Consider the following 23,523-nt stretch of genomic DNA (forward strand, 5'->3'; position numbering starts at 1 on the left):
AGCATTTTGGAAACCACACAAGGACTAGTGTGGACCAGCACCTAAACAATAGCCTGGCTTTGATACAGTAACGTGCTTGACAAGCTTGTAGATGTTACAGATCAACAATGGAATTCCCCGAAACACAGGTTTCCAAATAGAATACCGCGACTCACTGTTTTCTGTCTTTAAGGCAACTTTTTTAATCCAATTGGACACTAACCCTCCTATTCCATGAGCCGTAATTTTGTCAATCAACCTTTTAGGCGATACTTTATCAAACGCTTTCTTACAATCCATATAAACACCATCCACCACCACATTCCCTTCATTAATCTTCTCTGTTACTTAATTAAAATATTCAATTAAATTAGTCAAGCATGATCTGCCTATTACAAATCTGTGCTGGCGATTCTTAATTAACTCAAATCTCTCCAAGTGCATGTTGATTTTTTTTTCCCCTAATTATTGTTTCTAAAACCTTACCCACCACTGATGTTAAACTGGCCTACAGTTGCTAGGACTGTTACACTCTTGCTTGAATAAGGGTGTCACATTTGCCACTCTCCAATCCTCTGGTACCTCCCCCAAGTCTAGAAGATTTTTTTTTATTCGTTTATGAGGAGATGGGCATCGCTGGCTAGGCCAGCATTTATTGCCCATCCCTAATTGCCCTTGAGAAGGTGGTGGTGAGATGCCTTCTTGAACTGCTGCAGTCCATGTGGGGTAGGTACACCCACAGTGCTGTTAGGAAGGGAGTTCCAGGATTTTGACCCAGTGACAGTGAAGGAACAGTGATATAGTTCCACGTCAGGATGGTGTGTGGCTTGGAGGGAAACTTGCAGGTGGTGGTGTTCCCTGCATCTGCTGCCCTTGTCCTTCTAGGTGGTAGAGGTTGCAGGTTTGGAAGGTGATCGACTTTGTAGAAGTTCGAAACAACTGAGTGGCTTGCTAGGCCATTTCAGAGGGCATTTAAGAGTCAACCACATTGCTGTGGGTCTGGAGTAACATGTAGGCCAGACTAGGTAAGGACAGCAGATTTCCTGGGACATTAGTGAACCAGATGGGTTTTTACAACAATAAACAATGGTTTCATGGCCACCATTAGACTAGCTTTTTAATTCCAGATTTATTAATTGAATTCAAATTCCACCTTCTGCTGCTGTGGGATTCGAACCCATGTCCCCAGAGCTATAGCCTATATATAGCTATAGAAATTAGCCCTCTTCCAATCTAGTTGTTCTACCTTATGTCGTTCCTTGCTTCTCTGCATTGCATGTCTAAACGTTATGATACAATGATCACTCTTACCCAAGTGCTCCCCCACAGTCACTTGGTCCACTTGGCCCACCTCATTTCCCAGGTTAATACCTATTCCTTACCCCAAGTTTGATCCATTTCTTCTGATCCCACAACCCTTGATATCCTGACCCCAACCAGGTAAGGTTACGCTGCCCCAACCTTATTGCACACAAGAATCCTACAGCTACCAACCAGAGAGGAAGCGTGCTTCAATTTGGGTTAAATAGGTGGATCTGCAACAGGAAGTGAAAGGACAGTGGTGCTTTAAACATGGTCACCCTCTTTTTCCCCAACCATGTGTTGAAATGGCTCCAGTGGGCTCGGGCATGCTCCAATACCATGCCCACGTAGCTATTCCATTGAGAGCTATGGTAGACTGTTGGCAGATAGATCGGTATGGGAGAGAGAGCAGAATACAGCTGACTCTAACCCTGCCCTCACAGGAATCCAAACACACGCGCAAACTTCCCAGTAGGGGGGAAAAGCGATCTGCAACACTGGCTGGCCAGTGACCGTCAGCCCCCACCCGCCAAGACAAGAAATATTGAGCCCAACCACGGTATCCCTCACTGCCAGATCAGATCAGCACAGGCCTGAGGAACCAAGCCTGGGCCCTACTCATCTGGCTCAATTTAGGTGGTGCTTAGCGAGGAATCCATAAAGACAACAGAGAGACAGGCCATGTTTCCCAACCAGTCCATGCCGTCCTTTGCCTTCCACATCTGCTTACCTTGTCTCCATATTCCTTCACCCACTGAACCAACCTCATCTTCAACACTGACATAGTTTCTGCCTCAACCACCTAACCCTGGAATTGAATTCCACAGCCCCACAACTGTGTGCGTGTCCGTGTGCGAAGAGGTTGCTCTGGCCCTCTAAACCTCAAATTTATTCTTAGATAAATAATTGAAGGAAAACCATCTACAGGACTGTGAGGAGTGGGACTAATTGGATAGCTCTTTCAAAGAGACAGCATGGGTACGGAGGGCCAAATGGCCTCCTTCAACCGCTTATCAACTGAGGCCATTGGGGTGTCTTGGGATAGCAGTCTATCCAATTAGTCCAACCAACATTGGGACTGGGGGAGGCCATTTAGCCCCTGGAGTCTGCTCCACCACCATTCAATAAGATCATGGTCGAGCTATATCCTAACTCTATATAACCGCCTTTGCACCACATCACCTTTGGTGAACAGAAATCTATCAATCTCAGCTTTGAAATTAACAACTGATCCAGCATCGATTGCCATTCGCAGAAGAGAGTTCCAAACATCGGCCATTGTGTGTGTGTAGAAATGTTTCCTAATTTCACTCCTGAAAGATCTGGCTCTAATCTTTAAACTATGTGCCCTAGCCCTAGACTCGCCAACCAACGGAAATAGGCAAGACAGAAAGAAACTATCAGTTCCCCCTCTATCTGGAGAGGCCACAAAAAAGATTTCCCGGAACTGTGAGGTTAAACCTTTCAAGAAAGGATAAACGGCCTGGGTCTCTTTTTCCTCTTGAAAATAAAAGATTGAGGGATGACTTACTACAGGTTAAAATTATGAAAGGTTTTGATAGAATAGACAGAGAGAGAGTGTTTCCATGTCAGGGGAAGAGCAAAACTAGAGGCCATCAATGTAAGATAGTTACCAGGAAATCAAATCGGGAATTTAGAAGAAACTTCTTTATCCAGACAGTGGTGAGAATGTGGAACCCGCTACCACTGGGAGTGGTTGAAGGAAACAGTACAGATGCATTTAAGGGGAAGTTAGATAAGCATATAAGTGAAGAGGAAATAGAGGGTTATGCCAGTAGAGTGGAGCATAAATACTGACATGGACTGGTTGGGCTCAATGGCCTGCTGCTGTGCTGTATATCCTGTGTAATTCTATGCAATCATAAAAAGCTCGATCAAATCGTTGCCTAATCTTGTAAATTCCAAGGAATACAATCCTAGCCTGTGTAATCGCTTTTCGTACTTTAAACCCCTACACAATCTGCAGTACTTTCAATATAGAACCACTCCTCGCCTGCTGGGTGGCTGGTGACAAGAGGGAGGAGGAGGCAACGCCCGCTCACCTGTGGGCTGCTAATTGGCCCATAGCCCAGGGAAGGGGTTGATGGGAGTGCGGGCGAGCCTAAGGAAGAGCTGATGACCGAGAAAGGTGAGCCAATGCTGCTGGCTGGCGAGTTCGCGGAAGACGAGGCTCCTGACCCGATTACGGAAGAATGCAGGGGCGGTGAGCTGTTCATCATCCGACGGTGCTGTGGAGAATTCACTGAAGAGCTATCAGGGCTCCCACAATCTGCAGAGCAAGAAAACGGGATCAACCTTCACAGTTGGGGAGCAATGCAAGAAACACCTCACCCTTTCATAGTCACACCACAGGTCCCCAACAAGCACAGCTCACCTCACAGCAGCAAAATACAGGACCCCCTTATAAGCATCAGCAACAATGACATACATTTATATAAAAAGCAAAAATGCCAGGAATACTCAGCATATCCGGCAACAACTGTGGAGAGAGAAAAACAGAATCAATGTTTCAGGTTGAAAGGTCATCCACCTGAAATGCTAATTCTGTTTTTCTCTCCTGTTATGATGGGGCTTCTGTATTTTTTGTTAGACCCATGTATTTTAGAATTATGGACATTGTTTTATTTAGGAAAAACAGAAAAGAATTCCATGGATTTTTTTCCACTGGGGTCATTGAAAGCACATTGAGGGGTCTTGTTTGAAAACAACATTTACTGGAAGTCACCTGTCTTCAGATAAATACCCAGTCGGGTTTTATTTTGACTTGGGTGAGATGTTTACGGAGAAGTGACACGTCAAGATTTATAGGGGTCAGGAGGCTTGACTCTTGAGGTATTGCCTTTGATTTCGCTTTGGACAGTGTGTTGGGGTGTGAACTGTTTTGAAGGTAGTTGGAGAAAACCAGCCAAGAGAGCCGTCACCGTCAGCTCACCCTCTTCCATCTTTTTGAGAACTCCCCGAGAATCAAGTGTGAGAAATAGAGAAATTGATGCCTCATTTCTCCTCAAAAGCCTGCCTGGAACCCCAGTTGCCACATTTCTCCTGGAAAGCCTACCAAACTGATCTTCAACGTCACCTGAAAAGATCTGTTCTAGAAAGATCTCAGTGACAGCCGTCGACGCGTATTTGGGACACCAAACCAAAAAGGAACAACTGACATCTTTCCATATCTTCTCTTTTTTCTTCAAGAACTAGCAAGTATTTTGCCAAATTTTTTTTTTGGCTTTTTTTAAAATAACAGAGCTCCAGAGAGAAAACCTCTATTTTTCAGTTAACCAGAGTATGTGTGTGTGTATGTGTGAGAGAGAGAGACAGAACAGCTAAGGTAAAAAGGGAGCTTTCAAATTTCAATGTGTGTGTTAACCAATAACGAAACAATGCCTTAAGTCTTATTTTATAATAAACTGATAATTTTGTTGTTTATTAAAGAAACCCTGGTTGGTGTATTTTATTCTGGGATAAAAAGAAAGAGTCTATGATTGACTGTATTGGTAACTGGGTAAACATTTAAATATATATTGTGACCTGTGGAGAAGTAGAACTGGGGAAAACAGTGCACTCCTCCCACCTTGACTCCACAGATGCTGCCAGACCTGCTGAGTATTTACAGCATTTTCTGCTTTTATTTTTCAGATTTCCAGCATTCGCAGTATTTTGCTTTTACATTTCCATATACCTTTTACATAGTTAAACTTCCCCAGGTGTTTCACAGGAGCATTTATCAAACAAAATTCAATATAATGAGATATTAGGAGAGGTGACCAAAAGCTTGGTCGGAGAGATAGGTTTTAAGGAGTGTCTTAAAAGAGGAAGTGGCAGAAAACTTTAGGGAGGGAAATTCAGAGCTAAGCGACTTGATGGTAGGAGAATTTGCAAACCCCTTCCAGTGGGGTGTTATTTATTGTGATTAGGGGCAGAAATGCAACACCTTGTCCCAGGACCATGTTTTTTTTTGGTGCTTACAGTCAAGGAGAACAAGTTACAGGCACGGGAGAGACAATCCATGAGTCTTTGTAGCTGAGTTTCCATGTGAGAGACTAGCACAGCATCATCAGCGGAGGAGTTCTCTGATCAGGAAGCGACGTGTTTTTGTCTTCACTTACAGCCTTGATAGATTTGTAGAACTTGCTGTCTGACCTAATGCACAAGTAGACTCCTTCCATATCTGCAGGAAAGGTGAAGGTCAGAAGCATGGAGAAGATGATGCCGAACAGAGTGGGAGCTAGGACACAACCCTGTTTCACTCCATTCTTCACTCCGAAAGTGTCAGAAGAGGACCAATCAAACTGTACAGTGCAGTGCATGTGGTCAAGGAAGGAGCAGATGAGACTGAGGAGCTTCGGTGGACAGCCAATTTTTCCCAAAATCTTGTCGAGCCCTGCTCTGCTGGTGATGTCAAATGTATCAGTGAGATCTATGAAAGTAATGTAAAGGGGTTTACTCTGTTCTCTACACTACTCTTGTAGCTGGCGCATGGAGAAGTTCATGTCCACAGTAGATCTGCTGGTACAGAAACTGCACTGTGCTTTCGGGTACACTCGCTCTTCTCGTAAATGGAGTCCTTTAAGTATGACCCTAGCGAAGGCCTTCCCCATGATGCTAAGGAATGAGATGCCCCTGCAGTTGTTGCTGTCTCCTCTGTCGCCTTTGTTTTTGTAGTGTGATGTTTTTGGCATCACACGTCTCCTGTGGAGCAGAGCCTACTTTCCAGCAGAGGAGGAGGTCATAAAGGTGTGGCAATAGATGGTATTTTATGTGCTTGAGCAGTTCGGCTGGGATTCCATCTGTTCGCTAGGCGGTCTATGGCCTTCTTGAGCTCCAGTGATGAGGGTTCTTCAACAAACTCATCCATGACAGAAAGTTGTGGGAGAGAATCGAGTGCAGACTGGGGGATGTCTGACTCACAGGAGTACAGCTCACAGTAGTGTTCGGCCCAGCGGGACATCTGTTGACTTCTGCTGGTGAGTATTTCACCATCTGCGATGACATGGCCAAACGCCCTCTTGATCCTTTCGTACATAGCTCGTAGATTTCTTTGTCACAGGCAGTCTGGATTTCTTGACAGAAGCTGATCCAGTGTTTGTTTGCACAGTATCTCCTTCTCCTTTGCATGGCTGTCTTGGCTACTTTCAGGTCATGTAATGTCTTAATTGTTGGGTTTATGTTGTGCATCATGTAAGCTTTGTTTGCTGAGAGTGGTTAGCAAATTCTGCTACCTTGGGTCCACGGTGACAGACAATCTGTCCCTTGATGCAGAGCTCGATACACACATAGGGAAAGCAGCTTCCAACTTTGGCCAACTTGCGAAACGCACATAACACCAAGCTGACCCTTAGGACCAAGCTGATGGTTTATAAGGCCTGTGTTCTCAGCACTTTGATGTATGGCTGTGAAACATGGGGAAAAAAAGCTCAATAATTTCCATCTTCGCTGTCTGCGGTGCATTGTGGGCATATCCTGGCAGGACAAAATCACAAATGCAGCAGTCCTCTCAAAGGCAGAGCTGCCAAGTGAGTTGGCACTAATCAAACAGAGGCGGCTTCGGTGAATTGGGCACGTCCGCAGGATGGAAGACAGTCGCATACCCAAGGACCTTCTGTATGCTGAGGTAGCCAGAGCCAGACAACCAGTGGGGAGCCCAAGGCTCCGCTTCAAGGATGCTTGCAAGCGTGACATGAAGGATCTAAATGTCGACTATCGCACCCGAGAGTCACTAGCTGGTGAAGGAGGGAAATGGCGACACATCCTGTGGACTGGTGTGCACTACCAAGATGACCAGTTGCTAAAGCAGCTTGGCAACAGATGCCAACATCAAAAACAACTCACAGTATCATTTGGCATTTTCAAGTAAGGGACTTGTGGCAGAACCTGCCTCTCAAGGATTGGCCTTCACAGCCATCAGCAAAGGTGCACTAATGGAAGACACCCCCACCTAAATGGATTGTTTGTTGCGTGTCCATCATCTTTCACAGATGGAAGGATGCCAACCTACTACAAATGCCTTGATGAGGAAGAAGACAGGAGTAGTGCACCAGTAGTGCAGAGATCTTTGGGTTGTAGGGCTGGAAGAGGTTACAGAGCTAGGGAGGGGCAAGATCACTGAGGGATTTACTTGCAAGGAAGAGAAACTTAAAACTTAGGCATTCCTGGAGCAGGAGCCAATGGAGGCCAGCAAGCACAGAGGTGACAGCTAATGGGACTTGGTGCAAGTTATTTACAGGCAGCAAAGTTTTGGGTGAGCTCAAGGTGGAAGACGCGACGCCAGACATCAGATTAGTCAAGTCTAGAGATAACAAAGGCATGCATGAGGGTTTTAGCAGCAGATAGACTGAGGCGGGGCAAAGACGAGTGATGTTACAGAGGCTGAAGCAGGCAGTCTTGGGGATGGAGTGGAAACATGGTGGGGAACTCATGTCAGGGACAAATAGGACGCCAAGGTAGCAAACATTCTGGTTCAGCCTCTGACAGTTACCAGGGAGCGGGATGGAGTCAGTGGCTAGAGAAGAGAGTTTGTGGCAGGGACTGAAGGCTATGCCTTTGATCTTCCCAATATTAAGATGGGGGAAATTTCTACCCATCCAGTCCTGGATGCTGGACAAGCAGCATGACAAATCAGAAGCACTGGAGGGCTGAGGGTGGCGGTGGTGAGGCAGAGCTTGATGTTACATATGTGGAAACTGACACCACGTTTATGGGAGATGTCGCCGAGGGGCACGTAAATCAGAAATAGGAGGAGGCCAAGGATACAGCCTTGGGTGGGGGACACCAGAGGTAACGGTGCAGGAATGGGAGAACAGTCATTGCAGGTGATTCTCTGACTATGACTGAACAGAAGGGAATGGAAACAGGTGAGACCAGTCCCACCCAGCTGGACGACAGTGCAGAGGCGTTGCAGGAGGATGGTGTGGTCAACCATGTCAAAGGCTGCCGACAGGTCGAGAAGGACAAAGAGGGAAAGTTTACCTTTGTCACAGTCACATAGGATATCATTTGCGACCTTGATAAGAGCTGTTTCAGTACAGTGACAGGGGCAGAAACCTGATTAGAGGATTCAAACGTGGTGTTCCAGGAAAGATGGTCACAGATTTGAGAGGTGACAGCAGGCTCTAGGACTTTGCAGAGGAAAGGAAGGTTGGAGATGGGGCTGAAATTTGCAAGGATGGAGGGGTCAAGGGTTGATTTTTTTTTGAGGAGAGTAGAGAAATTTGAAAGGGAGGGGTACAGCACTAGAGGTGAGAAAAGGATTAACAATATCAACTAACATGGGGACCAAGAAGGGAAGCCGGGAGATCAGTAGTTTAGTGGTAATGGTCAAGGGAACAGGAGGTGGGTTTTGTGTCTCCGAGTGAGAACGTTGTGGTTTGAAATTCCACTCCAGAGACTTGAGCACAAAATCTTCGCTAACGCTCCAGTGCAGTACTGAGTGAGGGCTGCACTGTCAGAGGTATTGTGCTTTGGAAGAAATTTTAAACTGAGGCCCTGTCTGCCTTCTCAGGTATACATAAAAGATCACATGGCAGTATTCAAGGAAGAACTGGGAGTGAGTATTCCCTGGTGTCCTGTGCCAATACTTATCCAGCACATAACATCACTAAAACAGATAATCTGGCCATTATGACATTGCTGTTTGTGGGAGCTTGTTGTGTCCTAATTGACTGCCAGGTTTCCTACATTACAACAGTAACTATATTTCAAAAGTAATTAATTAGCTGTAAAGCACTTCAGGATGTCCTGTGGCTGTGAAAGGCAGCTACAGAAACACAAGTCTCTCTCTCCCTCTCATATATGAACTCCCAATTTGACAAGTCAGAGAGGATATCAAAAGAACAGTATGCTATCACTTACTCGAGAAACGTGCAGAGCGTAAGAACTGGCTGAAAGAGGAACTTCCCTGGAAATCAGTAAATTATATGTTAAACTTCATCTGGTATACACACATACAGTATAGCGCACGGTCTAGCGTGGGCGCACGCGCACTGTACATTGCACAGTCTATTACGCACACTGTATATCACACAGTCTATTACACACACTACATCAGACAGTATTACACAGACACAGTACACCACATAGTATATTACATACACTGTACAACAGTCTGTCAGACACCATATCGCATAGTCTATCGCACAAGGTACCTCACAGTCTGTTACACAGTGTACCTCAGAGTCTGTTACACACACTACATCAGACAGTATTACACAGACATAGTACATCACACAGTATATTACATACACCGCATAACAGTCTCTCGCACACTGTATCTCGCAGTCTACCGCACACTGTATCTCGCAGTCTACCGCACACTGTATCTCACAGTCTACCGCACACTGTATCTCACAGTCTACCGCACACTGTATCTCACAGTCTACCGCACACTGTATCTCACAGTCTACCGCACACTGTATCTCACAGTCTACCGCACACTGTATATCACAGTCTACCGCACACTGTATATCACAGTCTACCGCACACTGTATATCACAGTCTACCGCACACTGTATATCACAGTCTACCGCACACTGTATATCACAGTCTACCGCACACTGTATATCACAGTCTACCGCACACTGTATATCACAGTCTACCGCACACTGTATATCACAGTCTACCGCACACTGTATATCACAGTCTACCGCACACTGTATATCACAGTCTACCGCACACTGTATATCACAGTCTACCGCACACTGTATATCACAGTCTACCGCACACTGTATATCACAGTCTACCGCACACTGTATATCACAGTCTATTTCACACACTATATCAGTCTATTATAAACATAGTATATCACACACACACAGTATGTCATTTAGTCTATTACACACTATATCACATAGTCTATTACACACAGATCACAGTCAATTACACACACTGTATATCACACAGTCTATTTCATACACACTGTTATCATGCAGCCTATTACACCAAGCACAGTATAGCAAATAATAAGTGCGAAGTTACCCACTTGGGTAGAAAAAACAGCAAGACAGAATATTTCTTAAATGGTGAGAGATTGGGAAGTGTTGGTGTCCAAAGGAACCTGGGTGTCCTTGTTCTTGTGTCACTAAAAGCTACTATGCAGTGCAGTAAGCAATTAGGAAGACAAATGGGATGTTGGCCTTCATCGCAAGCGGATTTGAGAACAGAAGTTTTGCTGCAATTGTATAGAGCCTTGGTGAGACTGTACCTGGAGTACTGTGTAGTGTTGGTCTCCTTATCTAAGGAAGGATATACTTGCCATAGAGGGAAATTCGCCAGACTAATCCCTGAGATGGCAGCATTGTCTTATGAGGAGAGATTGAGGAAACTGGATCTGTATTCTCGAGCACTTCGAAGAGTGAGAGGTGATCTCATTCAAACTTACAAAATTCTTGCAGGGCGTGACAGGGTAGATGTGGATATGATGTTTCCCTTGACCGCTGAGTCTAGAATCAGGGGACACAGTCTCAGAATAATAGGTAAGCCATTTAAGACTCAGAGGAGCAGTTTCTTCACTAAGAGGATGGTGAATCTTTGGAATTCTCTACCCCAGAGGGATGTGGAAGCTCATTCACTGAGCATGTTCAAGAAAGAAATTGATACATTTCTGGATACAAATAACATCAAGGGATATGGGGTAGTGCGGGAAAGGGTCATTGAGGTAGATGATCAGCCATCATCCAACTGAATGGCGGAGTAGGCTCGACGGGCTGAATGGCCTACTCGCGTTCCTATGTTCCCAGCTGAACATAGTTCTTCAAAGCAGGACACGAAATACGGTGCTAACCCTGGACAGGCACCAGATAGAGGAAAAGGCGTGTGATAACTAGATCCACTTGTGACCCATATTGCTGGCACCACAATTGCAGACAACCCGAGTGTGGAAACTTTTCTCCCTTTCTCAGCTGTTATCTGCTCGGGGTCACGTGCTTGTTTATCAGGGGAAGTGATTCGACTCACCACATTGCCCTGATTTAACAGCAGAATGGCTGCATGCTAACCAGTGCCTCCTCACCTCTTCCCACTTGTTAGTCGGTCTGTTACCACTGTTCTAAGTCATCCAGCAAATCAACATCTTGTGTAGAATTACATTTTCAATCGCACCAGTGGGAACTACTGACCGCAGTTCAACAGCCTCATAGGCAAATGCTTTGTGGGACAGTGTAGAGGGAGCTTTACTCTGTATCTAACCTGTGCTGGACCTGCCTTGGGAGTGTGTGATGGGGACAGTGTAAAGGGAGCTTTACTCTACATCTAACCTGTTTTTTATTTTTGAGAATGAGGGACCTGCCCATTGGGTGAGAATCTAGCCCTAAATCTTCCAGTCGCTCTGTTTCACTCTAGTTTCTCAATATAACAATGGTCAGCACACCTCTGAGCAACCCCCTTGATGCAGAGAGGGAGCTTTACTCTGTATCTAAGCTGCTGTACCTGTCTTGGGAGTGTTTGATGGGGACAGTGTAGAGGGAGCTTTACTCTGTATCTACCCAGTTTGCTTCTCTGAACATTTTCCCTTACCCCTGCTATTCTCCAGCAGTTCCACACGGGAATCCTCCTTCCTGCATCCTCAGTTCTGAATCCCTGACACTCCGGGCCCTCAGGCCTGCTGCAACACATTGCCTTCCTGGAGCTCTGGTGCTGCTCATCCCTCTTTCTCATCCCTCCTTCTCAAAACCTACTATCAGAGGGGATTGAAAAAGCGCAACCTGCATTTATATGGCACCTTTCATGACCTCAGGACGTCCCAAAGCACTTTACAGTCCACGAGGTACTTTTGAAGCGTAGTCACTGTAATAATGCAGTATGTGCGGCAGCCAATTTGCACTCAGCAAGGTTCCACAAACAGCAATTCAGGCGATGACCAGACATTCAGTTTTTAGGTGTTGGCTGAGGATTGTATATTGGCCAGGGCACTCTTCTTCAAATAGTGCCATGGGATCTTTTACATCTAGGGCAGCCAGGGCCTCGGGTTCATGTCTCATCTTAAAGACGGCACCCGTGACACTGCAGCACTCACTCAGAACTGCACTGGGCATGTCAGCCTAGAGTATGGGCTCCAGCCTCCGAGGCCAGAGTGCTGCTATCCACCGAGCCATGACCAGCCTCTTTAGCAGTGCACAAAGCACACAACAGGAGACCAAGGAGCATCATATTAACAGAGGGAAAGCTTGCCGAGAAAGAAAACATGCGGCTAGAGGTGAGGGAAGGATTTCCCAACAACGCGTGGAGCCATTTTGTGTGTACCAGCCAAGAGACCCAAGATACTGACGCGGGGTTGTGAGCTCGGTCACCATTTTCGTCCCACCAGCCCCGCGGATCCTGTTGTCAGTTATTATCCAATGACCAGTCAGAGAAGGATGGCTGGTCAAAGCTCACCCTATCTGAGGCAAACACCTGCAACCAGCAAAACCCTCCCCTTCTTCTCAAAGCAATTTAAATTCATGGCTGAGTAACTTCATACCATAAATTTAACAGGGTAGCTTGATGAGGATACAGCATACCTTACTTCTCGTCCTCATTCCTAGGCGATGTTTAAGTGGTCTGCCCAGCTCACATCTATTGCTTTTCAGTATCACAAAGAGCGAAAGGCATTCATTTCATGTTGGTTCCTTACATGGAAGCCCCAATTTATAAGCAACCGCCAATCTACAAACCATCCCAACGACCATCAATTCACCCCTTGCTGACCCCAGGTCGTACTTATTTACAGGGATTAGACGAGAAGGCCAGTGTAAACACCGCTCCACCATAGTGGCAGAATAATACATTGTACATCACATTAAAAAAAAAGAACTTACATTTATATAGTGTCTTTCATGATCTCACAACATCCCAAAGCGCTTCACATCCAATTAAACACCTCTGAAGTGTAGTCACGGTTATAATGTAGGAAAGGCGGCAGCCAATTTGTGCACAGCAAGCTCCCATAAAAGCAATGTGATAATGAACAGTTAATTTTTTTTTTGAGTAATGTTGGATGGGGGATAAATAGTGGCCCAGGACACCAGAGAGAAGTCCCCTTCTCTTCTTCTACATAGTGCCTTGGGATCTTTTACGTGACCCGAGGGAGCACACAGGGGCCTCGGTTGAACATCTCATCAGAAAGACAGCACCTCCGACAGTGCAGCACTCCCTCAGTACTGCAGTGGATTATGTGCTCAAGTCCCCACGACCTTCTGACTCTGAGGCTTGAGTGTTACTAACCGATATGACTGTAACCCTCCTATTGCTCAAATCAGCTGCCTCACTGAGAACTGCCTTTGGAGGAGAGAGTTACTCCGTTGCTGATCTGACATTGAGAAATCAATTTCTTTTGAGAAGTCACCTTCCAATTCCTGAACTCACAGCAATCGCTGGGCTTTTTCTTTACTGGCCGTTGTGGTCACAATTGAAAGTGCTTTTGTTCTATAACGGTGCAGTCTTGCAGGTGTTCAAATGCAGCGTGTGCTCTGACGGGGACTGAGAGACGCTGAATTCTCCAACCACGGTGCATTCGAAGAAACCACAGCGGGAAGGCTCAGCACGCATACGTACGTGGGAGAGGCGCCAGTAGAAAAAAAATAGACAGCGCGCAGATCAGACCTGTATCAAAGCTGCTTCCGGACTGCTCGGCTCCAACCATAGCAAACCGCACGTGAACACAGGCAGTTTTAATATCGTTTTTTGCATTCAAGGGGCTGCTGGCTAGGTGTGTCTCCCCCACCCCCGTGCCCATTCCAAGTTACAACTGGTATTCATGAAGACTGGAATCACAACTTGCTTTTATAAAATGCCTTAAACATAGCAAAATGTCCTGAGGTGCTTTGCAGGAACAATTAGTAAACACAGTTTGACACCGAGCCACATAAGGAGATATAAGAAATGGTGAAATAAAAGCAGAAGGTGCTAGAAATACTCAGCAGGTCTGGCAGCATCTGTGGAGAGAGAAGCAGAGTTAACGTTTCAGGTCAGTGACCCTTCAGACCCTTCATCAGAACTGGGAGAAGTTAGAAATGTAATTTTGAGCAAGTGAAATGGGGGGGCGTACGGGGGAAGAGGGAACATAGGAAGAACAAAAGGAAACTTCTGTGATAGGATGGAGAGCAGGAGAGATTAAATGACACATGGTTTCATGGTACAAAGACAAAGTGAGTAGTAATGGGACAAGTAAAGAAACAAAAGAGGCATCAAGAGGAGGTGTAAATGACGGGATTCTCAATAGCTGCTGTCTGAAGGCCAAGTAAAGGAAATGAGAGGGAAAAAAAACAAAGAACAAAATGGGGTCAGAGATAACAATCTAATAGTTGCTGAACTCAGTGTTGAGTCTGGAAGGCAGTAAAGTACACAGTCGGAAGATGAGGTGCTGCTCCTCGAGCATGTGTTGAGTTTCACTGGAACACTGCAACAGGCCAAGGACAGAACATACTGTACTGGGAATGTCAGCCTGGATTTTGTGCTCAAGCCCCTGGAGTGAGAATTGAACGCACCACCTTCTGACTCAGAGGCAAGAGAGCTACCCACTGAGCCCCGGCTGGCACCAGTTGAAGTTAAATTCTTCTGCATCAAGTGTCCCGAGCAACAGGGTACCGGGTTTTGATGAGTGCGCAACTTAACCCTCAGCCCACGATCTGATCGCACGTGCCAACTGGGGGCTGGTTTGCTGATGCCAATGATGGGGCGAGCTCTGTGACCTCGACGTGCATTGGCAACTGCCCATCTGGTTAGTGCCTTGAACTCTCCCCCAGTCGACCCAATCCCTTTCAGATTTCCAATTCCACTGCCCTATTGGAGGTGCCAGGACATGTTGGGGTACACGTTCCACAGGAACAAGCTGCTCTGCTTTACCGTCCCACACTGGTCCATTCTTTATAGACAGCGAAAGATGGCATGAAATCCCACCATGGAGGCACATTACAACGCGTGCTCATATTAATACAGAGCTCCCCCAGCCTTCCAGCTGCACAACACTTTGCCTCTTTTGTTCCCGAATCCTGGCCTATATTTACTCCTCAGACAACATCACTAAAACAGATTAACAAATCATCATCTCATCACTGTTCGTGAGAACCTGCTGTGTGTAAATTGGCTGCTATATTCCCTATATTACAAAAGTGACGACACTTCTAAAACATACCTCACTAGATGTGAAGCACTTTGGGACTCCCAAGGTCACGAAAGGTGGGTTCTATCTTACCCTTTACAACGAACTTGACTCAATTGCAGCAGCCTGTCACTTTTTAATTCAGTAACGCCATCTCCGGCAATTAAAAAACATGCCATCACCAGCTAACCACACTGTACGATTACGAACTCTGCAATCCAAGGTGAGATATAGGCCGCTATCAATATACTGGAGGCTTCCGCTTCTTATCAAAAAACACAAACACAGCTAAAAAGCAGCAAACTATATTTACTGCAGCACATGGCCAAGTAATATTTATGCACCTCTGCACTGTATCGGCTGCAATGCATGGCCAAGTGGTATTAATGGATCTCTGCGCTGTATCTGCTGCAGTGTATGGCCAAGTGGTATTAATCTATCTCTGCGCTGTATCTGCTGCAGTGTATGGCCAAGTGGTATTAATCTATCTCTGCGCTGTATCTGCTGCAGTGTATGGCCAAGTGGTATTAATGTATCTCTGCGCTGTATCTGCTGCAGTGCATGGCCAAGAGGTATTAATCTATCTCTGTGCGGTATCTTCTGCAGTGTATAGCCAAGTGGTATTAATGTATCTCTGCGCGGTATCTGCTGCAGTGTATGGCCAAGTGGTATTAATGTATCTCTGCACTGTATCTACTGCAGTGTATGGCCAAGTGGTATTAATGTATCTTTGCGCGGTATCTGCTGCAGTGTATGGCCAAGTGGTATTAATGTATCTCTGCGCGGTATCTGCTGCAGTGTATGGCCAAGTGGTATTAATGTATCTCTGCACTGTATCTGCTGCAGTGTATGGCCAAGTGGTATTAATGTATCTCTGCACTGTATCTACTGCAGTGTATGGCCAAGTGGTATTAATGTATCTCTGCACTGTATCTGCTGCAGTGTATGGCCAAGTGGTATTAATGTATCTCTGCACTGTATCTACTGCAGTGTATGGCCAAGTGGTATTAATGTATCTTTGCGCTGTATCGGCTGCAGTGTGTGGCCAAGTGGTATTAATGTAGCTCTGCGCTGTATCTGCTGCAGTGTATGGCCAAGTGGTATTAATGTATCTCTGCGCTGTATCTGCTGCAGTGTATGGCCAAGTGGTATTAATGTATCTTTGCGCTGTATCTGCTGCAGTGTATGGCCAAGTGGTATTAATGTATCTCTGCACTGTATCTGCTGCAGTGTATGGCCAAGTGGTATTAATGTATCTCTGCACTGTATCTACTGCAGTGTATGGCCAAGTGGTATTAATGTATCTCTGCACTGTATCTGCTGCAGTGTATGGCCAAGTGGTATTAATGTATCTCTGCACTGTATCTACTGCAGTGTATGGCCAAGTGGTATTAATGTATCTCTGCACTGTATCTACTGCAGTGTATGGCCAAGTGGTATTAATGTATCTTTGCGCTGTATCGGCTGCAGTGTGTGGCCAAGTGGTATTAATGTAGCTCTGCGCTGTATCGACTGCAGTGTATGGCCAAGTGGTATTAATGTATCTCTGCGCTGTATCTGCTGCAGTGTATAGCCAAGTGGTATTAATGTATCTCTGCACTGTATCTGCTGCAGTGTATGGCCAAGTGGTATTAATGTAGCTCTGCGCTGTATCTGCTGCAGTGTATAGCCAAGTGGTATTAATGTATCTCTGCACTGTATCTGCTGCAGTGTATGGCCAAGTGGTATTAATGTATCTCTGCACTGTATCTGCTGCAGTGTATAGCCAAGTGGTATTAATGTATCTCTGCACTGTATCTGCTGCAGTGTATGGCCAAGTGGTATTAATGTATCTCTGCGCTGTATCGACTGCAGTGTATGGCCAAGTGGTATTAATGTATCTCTGCGCTGTATCTGCTGCAGTGTATAGCCAAGTGGTATTAATGTATCTCTGCACTGTATCTGCTGCAGTGTATAGCCAAGTGGTATTAATGTATCTCTGCGCGGTATCTGCTGCAGTGTATGGCCAAGTGGTATTAATGTATCTCTGCACTGTATCTGCTGCAGTGTATAGCCAAATGGTATTAATGTATCTCTGCGCGGTATCTGCTGCAGTGTATAGCCAAGTGGTATTAATGTATCTCTGCACTGTATCTGTTGCAGTGTATAGCCAAGTGGTATTAATGTATCTCTGCACTGTATCTGTTGCAGTGTATAGCCAAGTGGTATTAATGTATCTCTGCACTGTATCTGTTGCAGTGTATGGCCAAGTGGTATTAATGTATCTCTGCACTGTATCTGTTGCAGTGTATAGCCAAGTGGTATTAATGTATCTCTGCACTGTATCTGTTGCAGTGTATGGCCAAGTGGTATTAATGTATCTCTGCACTGTATCTGCTGCAGTGTATAGCCAAGTGGTATTAATGTATCTCTGCGCAGTATCTGCTGCAGTGTATGGCCAAGTGGTATTAATGTATCTCTGCGCGGTATCTGCTGCAGTGTATGGCCAAGTGGTATTAATGTATCTCTGCACTGTATCTGTTGCAGTGTATAGCCAAGTGGTATTAATGTATCTCTGTGCAGTATCTGCTGCAGTGTATGGCCAAGTGGTATTAATGTATCTCTGCGCGGTATCTGCTGCAGTGTATGGCCAAGTGGTATTAATGTATCTCTGCACTGTATCTGTTGCAGTGTATAGCCAAGTGGTATTAATGTATCTCTGTGCAGTATCTGCTGCAGTGTATGGCCAAGTGGTATTAATGTATCTCTGCGCGGTATCTGCTGCAGTGTATAGCCAAGTGGTATTAATGTATCTCTGTGCAGTATCTGCTGCAGTGTATGGCCAAGTGGTATTAATGTATCTCTGCGCGGTATCTGCTGCAGTGTATGGCCAAGTGGTATTAATGTATCTCTGCGCTGTATCTGCTGCAGTGTATAGCCAAGTGGTATTAATGTATCTCTGCGCAGTATCTGCTGCAGTGTATGGCCAAGTGGTATTAATGTATCTCTGCACTGTATCTGTTGCAGTGTATAGCCAAGTGGTATTAATGTATCTCTGCGCGGTATCTGCTGCAGTGTATGGCCAAGTGGTATTAATGTATCTCTGCGCTGTATCTGCTGCAGTGTATAGCCAAGTGGTATTAATGTATCTCTGCGCTGTATCTGCTGCAGTGTATGGCCAAGTGGTATTAATGTATCTCTGCACTGTATCTGTTGCAGTGTATAGCCAAGTGGTATTAATGTATCTCTGCACTGTATCTGTTGCAGTGTATAGCCAAGTGGTATTAATGTATCTCTGCACTGTATCTGTTGCAGTGTATAGCCAAGTGGTATTAATGTATCTCTGCACTGTATCTGTTGCAGTGTATGGCCAAGTGGTATTAATGTATCTCTGCACTGTATCTGTTGCAGTGTATAGCCAAGTGGTATTAATGTATCTCTGCACTGTATCTGTTGCAGTGTATGGCCAAGTGGTATTAATGTATCTCTGCACTGTATCTGCTGCAGTGTATAGCCAAGTGGTATTAATGTATCTCTGCGCGGTATCTGTTGCAGTGTATAGCCAAGTGGTATTAATGTATCTCTGCACTGTATCTGTTGCAGTGTATGGCCAAGTGGTATTAATGTATCTCTGCACTGTATCTGCTGCAGTGTATAGCCAAGTGGTATTAATGTATCTCTGCGCGGTATCTGCTGCAGTGTATAGCCAAGTGGTATTAATGTATCTCTGCACTGTATCTGTTGCAGTGTATAGCCAAGTGGTATTAATGTATCTCTGCGCGGTATCTGCTGCAGTGTATGGCCAAGTGGTATTAATGTATCTCTGCGCTGTATCTGCTGCAGTGTATAGCCAAGTGGTATTAATGTATCTCTGCGCTGTATCTGCTGCAGTGTATGGCCAAGTGGTATTAATGTATCTCTGCACTGTATCTGTTGCAGTGTATAGCCAAGTGGTATTAATGTATCTCTGCACTGTATCTGTTGCAGTGTATAGCCAAGTGGTATTAATGTATCTCTGCACTGTATCTGTTGCAGTGTATAGCCAAGTGGTATTAATGTATCTCTGCACTGTATCTGTTGCAGTGTATGGCCAAGTGGTATTAATGTATCTCTGCACTGTATCTGTTGCAGTGTATAGCCAAGTGGTATTAATGTATCTCTGCACTGTATCTGTTGCAGTGTATGGCCAAGTGGTATTAATGTATCTCTGCACTGTATCTGCTGCAGTGTATGGCCAAGTGGTATTAATGTATCTCTGCACTGTATCTGCTGCAGTGTATGGCCAAGTGGTATTAATGTATCTCTGCACTGTATCTGCTGCAGTGTATGGCCAAGTGGTATTAATGTATCTCTGCGCGGTATCTGTTGCAGTGTATAGCCAAGTGGTATTAATGTATCTCTGCGCTGTATCTGCTGCAGTGTATGGCCAAGTGGTATTAATGTATCTCTGCGCGGTATCTGCTGCAGTGTGTGGCCAAGTGGTATTAATGTATCTCTGCACTGTATCTGCTGCAGTGTGTGGCCAAGTGGTATTAATGCATCTCTTCGCGGTATCTCTTGCAGTGTATAGCCAAGTGGTATTAATGTATCTCTGCGCTGTATCTGCTGCAGTGTATGGCCAAGTGGTATTAATGTATCTCTGCACTGTATCTGTTGCAGTGTATGGCCAAGTGGTATTAATGTATCTCTGCACTGTATCTGTTGCAGTGTATGGCCAAGTGGTATTAATGTATCTCTGCACTGTATCTGCTGCAGTGTATAGCCAAGTGGTATTAATGTATCTCTGCACTGTATCTGTTGCAGTGTATGGCCAAGTGGTATTAATGTATCTCTGCACTGTATCTGTTGCAGTGTATAGCCAAGTGGTATTAATGTATCTCTGCGCTGTATCTGCTGCAGTGTATGGCCAAGTGGTATTAATGTATCTCTGCACTGTATCTGCTGCAGTGTATGGCCAAGTGGTATTAATGTATCTCTGCACTGTATCTGTTGCAGTGTATGGCCAAGTGGTATTAATGTATCTCTGCACTGTATCTGCTGCAGTGTATGGCCAAGTGGTATTAATGTATCTCTGCACTGTATCTGCTGCAGTGTATGGCCAAGTGGTATTAATGTATCTCTGCACTGTATCTGCTGCAGTGTATGGCCAAGTGGTATTAATGTATCTCTGCGCGGTATCTGTTGCAGTGTATAGCCAAGTGGTATTAATGTATCTCTGCGCTGTATCTGCTGCAGTGTATGGCCAAGTGGTATTAATGTATCTCTGCGCGGTATCTGCTGCAGTGTATAGCCAAGTGGTATTAATGTATCTCTGCGCGGTATCTGTTGCAGTGTATAGCCAAGTGGTATTAATGTATCTCTGCACTGTATCTGCTGCAGTGTATGGCCAAGTGGTATTAATGTATCTCTGCGCGGTATCTGTTGCAGTGTATAGCCAAGTGGTATTAATGTATCTCTGCGCTGTATCTGCTGCAGTGTATGGCCAAGTGGTATTAATGTATCTCTGCGCGGTATCTGCTGCAGTGTGTGGCCAAGTGGTATTAATGTATCTCTGCACTGTATCTGCTGCAGTGTGTGGCCAAGTGGTATTAATGCATCTCTTCGCGGTATCTCTTGCAGTGTATAGCCAAGTGGTATTAATGTATCTCTGCGCTGTATCTGCTGCAGTGTATGGCCAAGTGGTATTAATGTATCTCTGCACTGTATCTGTTGCAGTGTATAGCCAAGTGGTATTAATGTATCTCTGCGCGGTATCTGCTGCAGTGTATAGCCAAGTGGTATTAATGTATCTCTGCACTGTATCTGCTGCAGTGTATAGCCAAGTGGTATTAATGTATCTCTGCGCGGTATCTGCTGCAGTGTATGGCCAAGTGGTATTAATGTATCTCTGCGCGGTATCTGTTGCAGTGTATGGCCAAGTGGTATTAATGTATCTCTGCGCGGTATCTGCTGCAGTGTGTGGCCAAGTGGTATTAATGTATCTCTGCACTGTATCTGCTGCAGTGTGAGGCCAAGTGGTATTAATGCATCTCTTCGCGGTATCTCTTGCAGTGTATAGCCAAGTGGTATTAATGTATCTCTGCGCTGTATCTGCTGCAGTGTATGGCCAAGTGGTATTAATGTATCTCTGCACTGTATCTGCTGCAGTGTGAGGCCAAGTGGTATTAATGCATCTCTTCGCGGTATCTCTTGCAGTGTATAGCCAAGTGGTATTAATGTATCTCTGCACTGTATCTGCTGCAGTGTGAGGCCAAGTGGTATTAATGCATCTCTTCGCGGTATCTGTTGCAGTGTATGGCCAAGTGGTATTAATGTATCTCTGCACTGTATCTGCTGCAGTGTATAGCCAAGTGGTATTAATGTATCTCTGCGCGGTATCTCTTGCAGTGTATAGCCAAGTGGTATTAATGTATCTCTGCGCGGTATCTGCTGCAGTGTATGGCCAAGTGGTATTAATGCATCTCTTCGCGGTATCTCTTGCAGTGTATAGCCAAGTGGTATTAATGTATCTCTGCGCGGTATCTGCTGCAGTGTATAGCCAAGTGGTATTAATGTATCTCTTCGCGGTATCTGTTGCAGTGTATCGCCAAGTGGTATTAATGTATCTCTTCGCGGTATCTGTTGCAGTGTGAGGCCAAGTGGTATTAATGCATCTCTTCGCGGTATCTCTTGCAGTGTATAGCCAAGTGGTATTAATGTATCTCTGCGCGGTATCTGCTGCAGTGTATAGCCAAGTGGTATTAATGTATCTCTTCGCGGTATCTGTTGCAGTGTATCGCCAAGTGGTATTAATGTATCTCTGCACTGTATCTGCTGCAGTGTATAGCCAAGTGGTATTAATGTATCTCTGCGCAGTATCTGCTGCAGTGTATGGCCAAGTGGTATTAATGTATCTCTGCACTGTATCTGCTGCAGTGTTTGGCCAAGAGGTATTAATGTATCTCTGCACTGTATCTACTGCAGTGTATAGCCAAGTGGTATTAATGTATCTCTGCGCGGTATCTGCTGCAGTGTATGGCCAAGTGGTATTAATGTATCTCTGCACTGTATCTGCTGCAGTGTATGGCCAAGTGGTATTAATGTATCTCTGCGCGGTATCTGCTGCAGTGTATGGCCAAGTGGTATTAATGTATCTCTGCACTGTATCTGCTGCAGTGTATAGCCAAATGGTATTAATGTATCTCTGCACTGTAACTGCGGCAGCGAATGGCCAAGTGATACGAACGTATCCCTGTGCTATCTAATGTGTGACCTCAGAGGCCTGGGTGCTGAGAAGTAAATGGGGTTAATGGATTATCGTTTGCTTCTCTCTTGAATTGATATTCAGTTTTTTGCACTCACTAAGGTGAGGGATTGCAGTACTGGGAATGGCACTCTTCCCCTTGCAGATGCGCAGAGTCAGCATCAAGTGCTCACGTCAGGTCCAGCAAAGTGCAAAACTCCCTCGACCCTGCCCCAATAACAACTCTCCAGCTTCAGCTGCAGTAGAACACCCTGCCTAAACTAGCATAACATTTCTCCCTCATATGTTTACCCAGCTTCCCCTTAAATGCATCTATGCTGGTTGTCTCAACCACTCTACGCTGTAGCGAGTTCCACATTACAACCACTCTCTGGGTCAAGTTTCTCCTGAATTCCCTGCTGAATTTATTATTGACTACCTTCTATTTACAGCCATTTGTTCTGAGCTGCCGCACTAGTGATCACATCTCCATGTCGACCTTATCAAACCCTTTCAAAATCTTAAAGACCCCTTTCAGGTCACCTCACAGATTTCTCTCATCCAGGGAAAAGAGCCCCACCCTGTTCAATCTTTTAGTCAGTTAGTTAGTGTTCAGTGAAGGATTGGTTGGCACTGTTGGAATGGATCGAGAATGTCCAAACCGATTTCACATAGGGCTGAGGAGCAGAGAGAAAAGACTTTCACCTGTCAATCATGGCTGGATCTTAACTCAGCGCCCAGAGTTAGAGAGTGCAAAGAGAGAGATCAGATATCAACGGCATAGTTATAACAGGCGGCAGATCACAATCTCACCTGCTGAACCCTGGAGTTGGCAAGCCTGTGTCACTTCCGCCCTCATATCACAAGCTTGGTAAATGATAGAGATATCATCACCAGCTACCGGCGCTCTCAATAGAGCTCACTTCAAACACATAATCCCCTCTAACTTGCAGGC

General features: G+C 45.3%; 1 protein-coding gene across 7 annotated transcripts in view; it reads right to left on the reverse strand.

Moving 5' to 3' along the window:
- rxrba (retinoid x receptor, beta a) overlaps positions 1-23,523 on the reverse strand; it is a 68,642-nt gene that overhangs the window by 40,394 nt on the left and 4,725 nt on the right. For 5 of the 7 annotated variants that reach the window (XM_068009710.1, XM_068009709.1, XM_068009707.1 and 2 more), the window contains exons 2-3: positions 9,148-9,193; positions 3,345-3,571 (exon numbers count right to left, since the gene is read on the reverse strand). In XM_068009710.1, the coding sequence (XP_067865811.1) occupies positions 3,345-3,571; positions 9,148-9,193 (273 nt within the window). The remainder of the gene's footprint in view (positions 1-3,344; positions 3,572-9,147; positions 9,194-23,523) is intronic. The other 2 variants (XM_068009708.1, XM_068009713.1) reach the window with 1 other exon arrangement.

This window comes from Heterodontus francisci, chromosome 29 (assembly GCF_036365525.1).
Source record: "Heterodontus francisci isolate sHetFra1 chromosome 29, sHetFra1.hap1, whole genome shotgun sequence".
NCBI classification, from domain to species: domain Eukaryota; kingdom Metazoa; phylum Chordata; class Chondrichthyes; order Heterodontiformes; family Heterodontidae; genus Heterodontus; species Heterodontus francisci.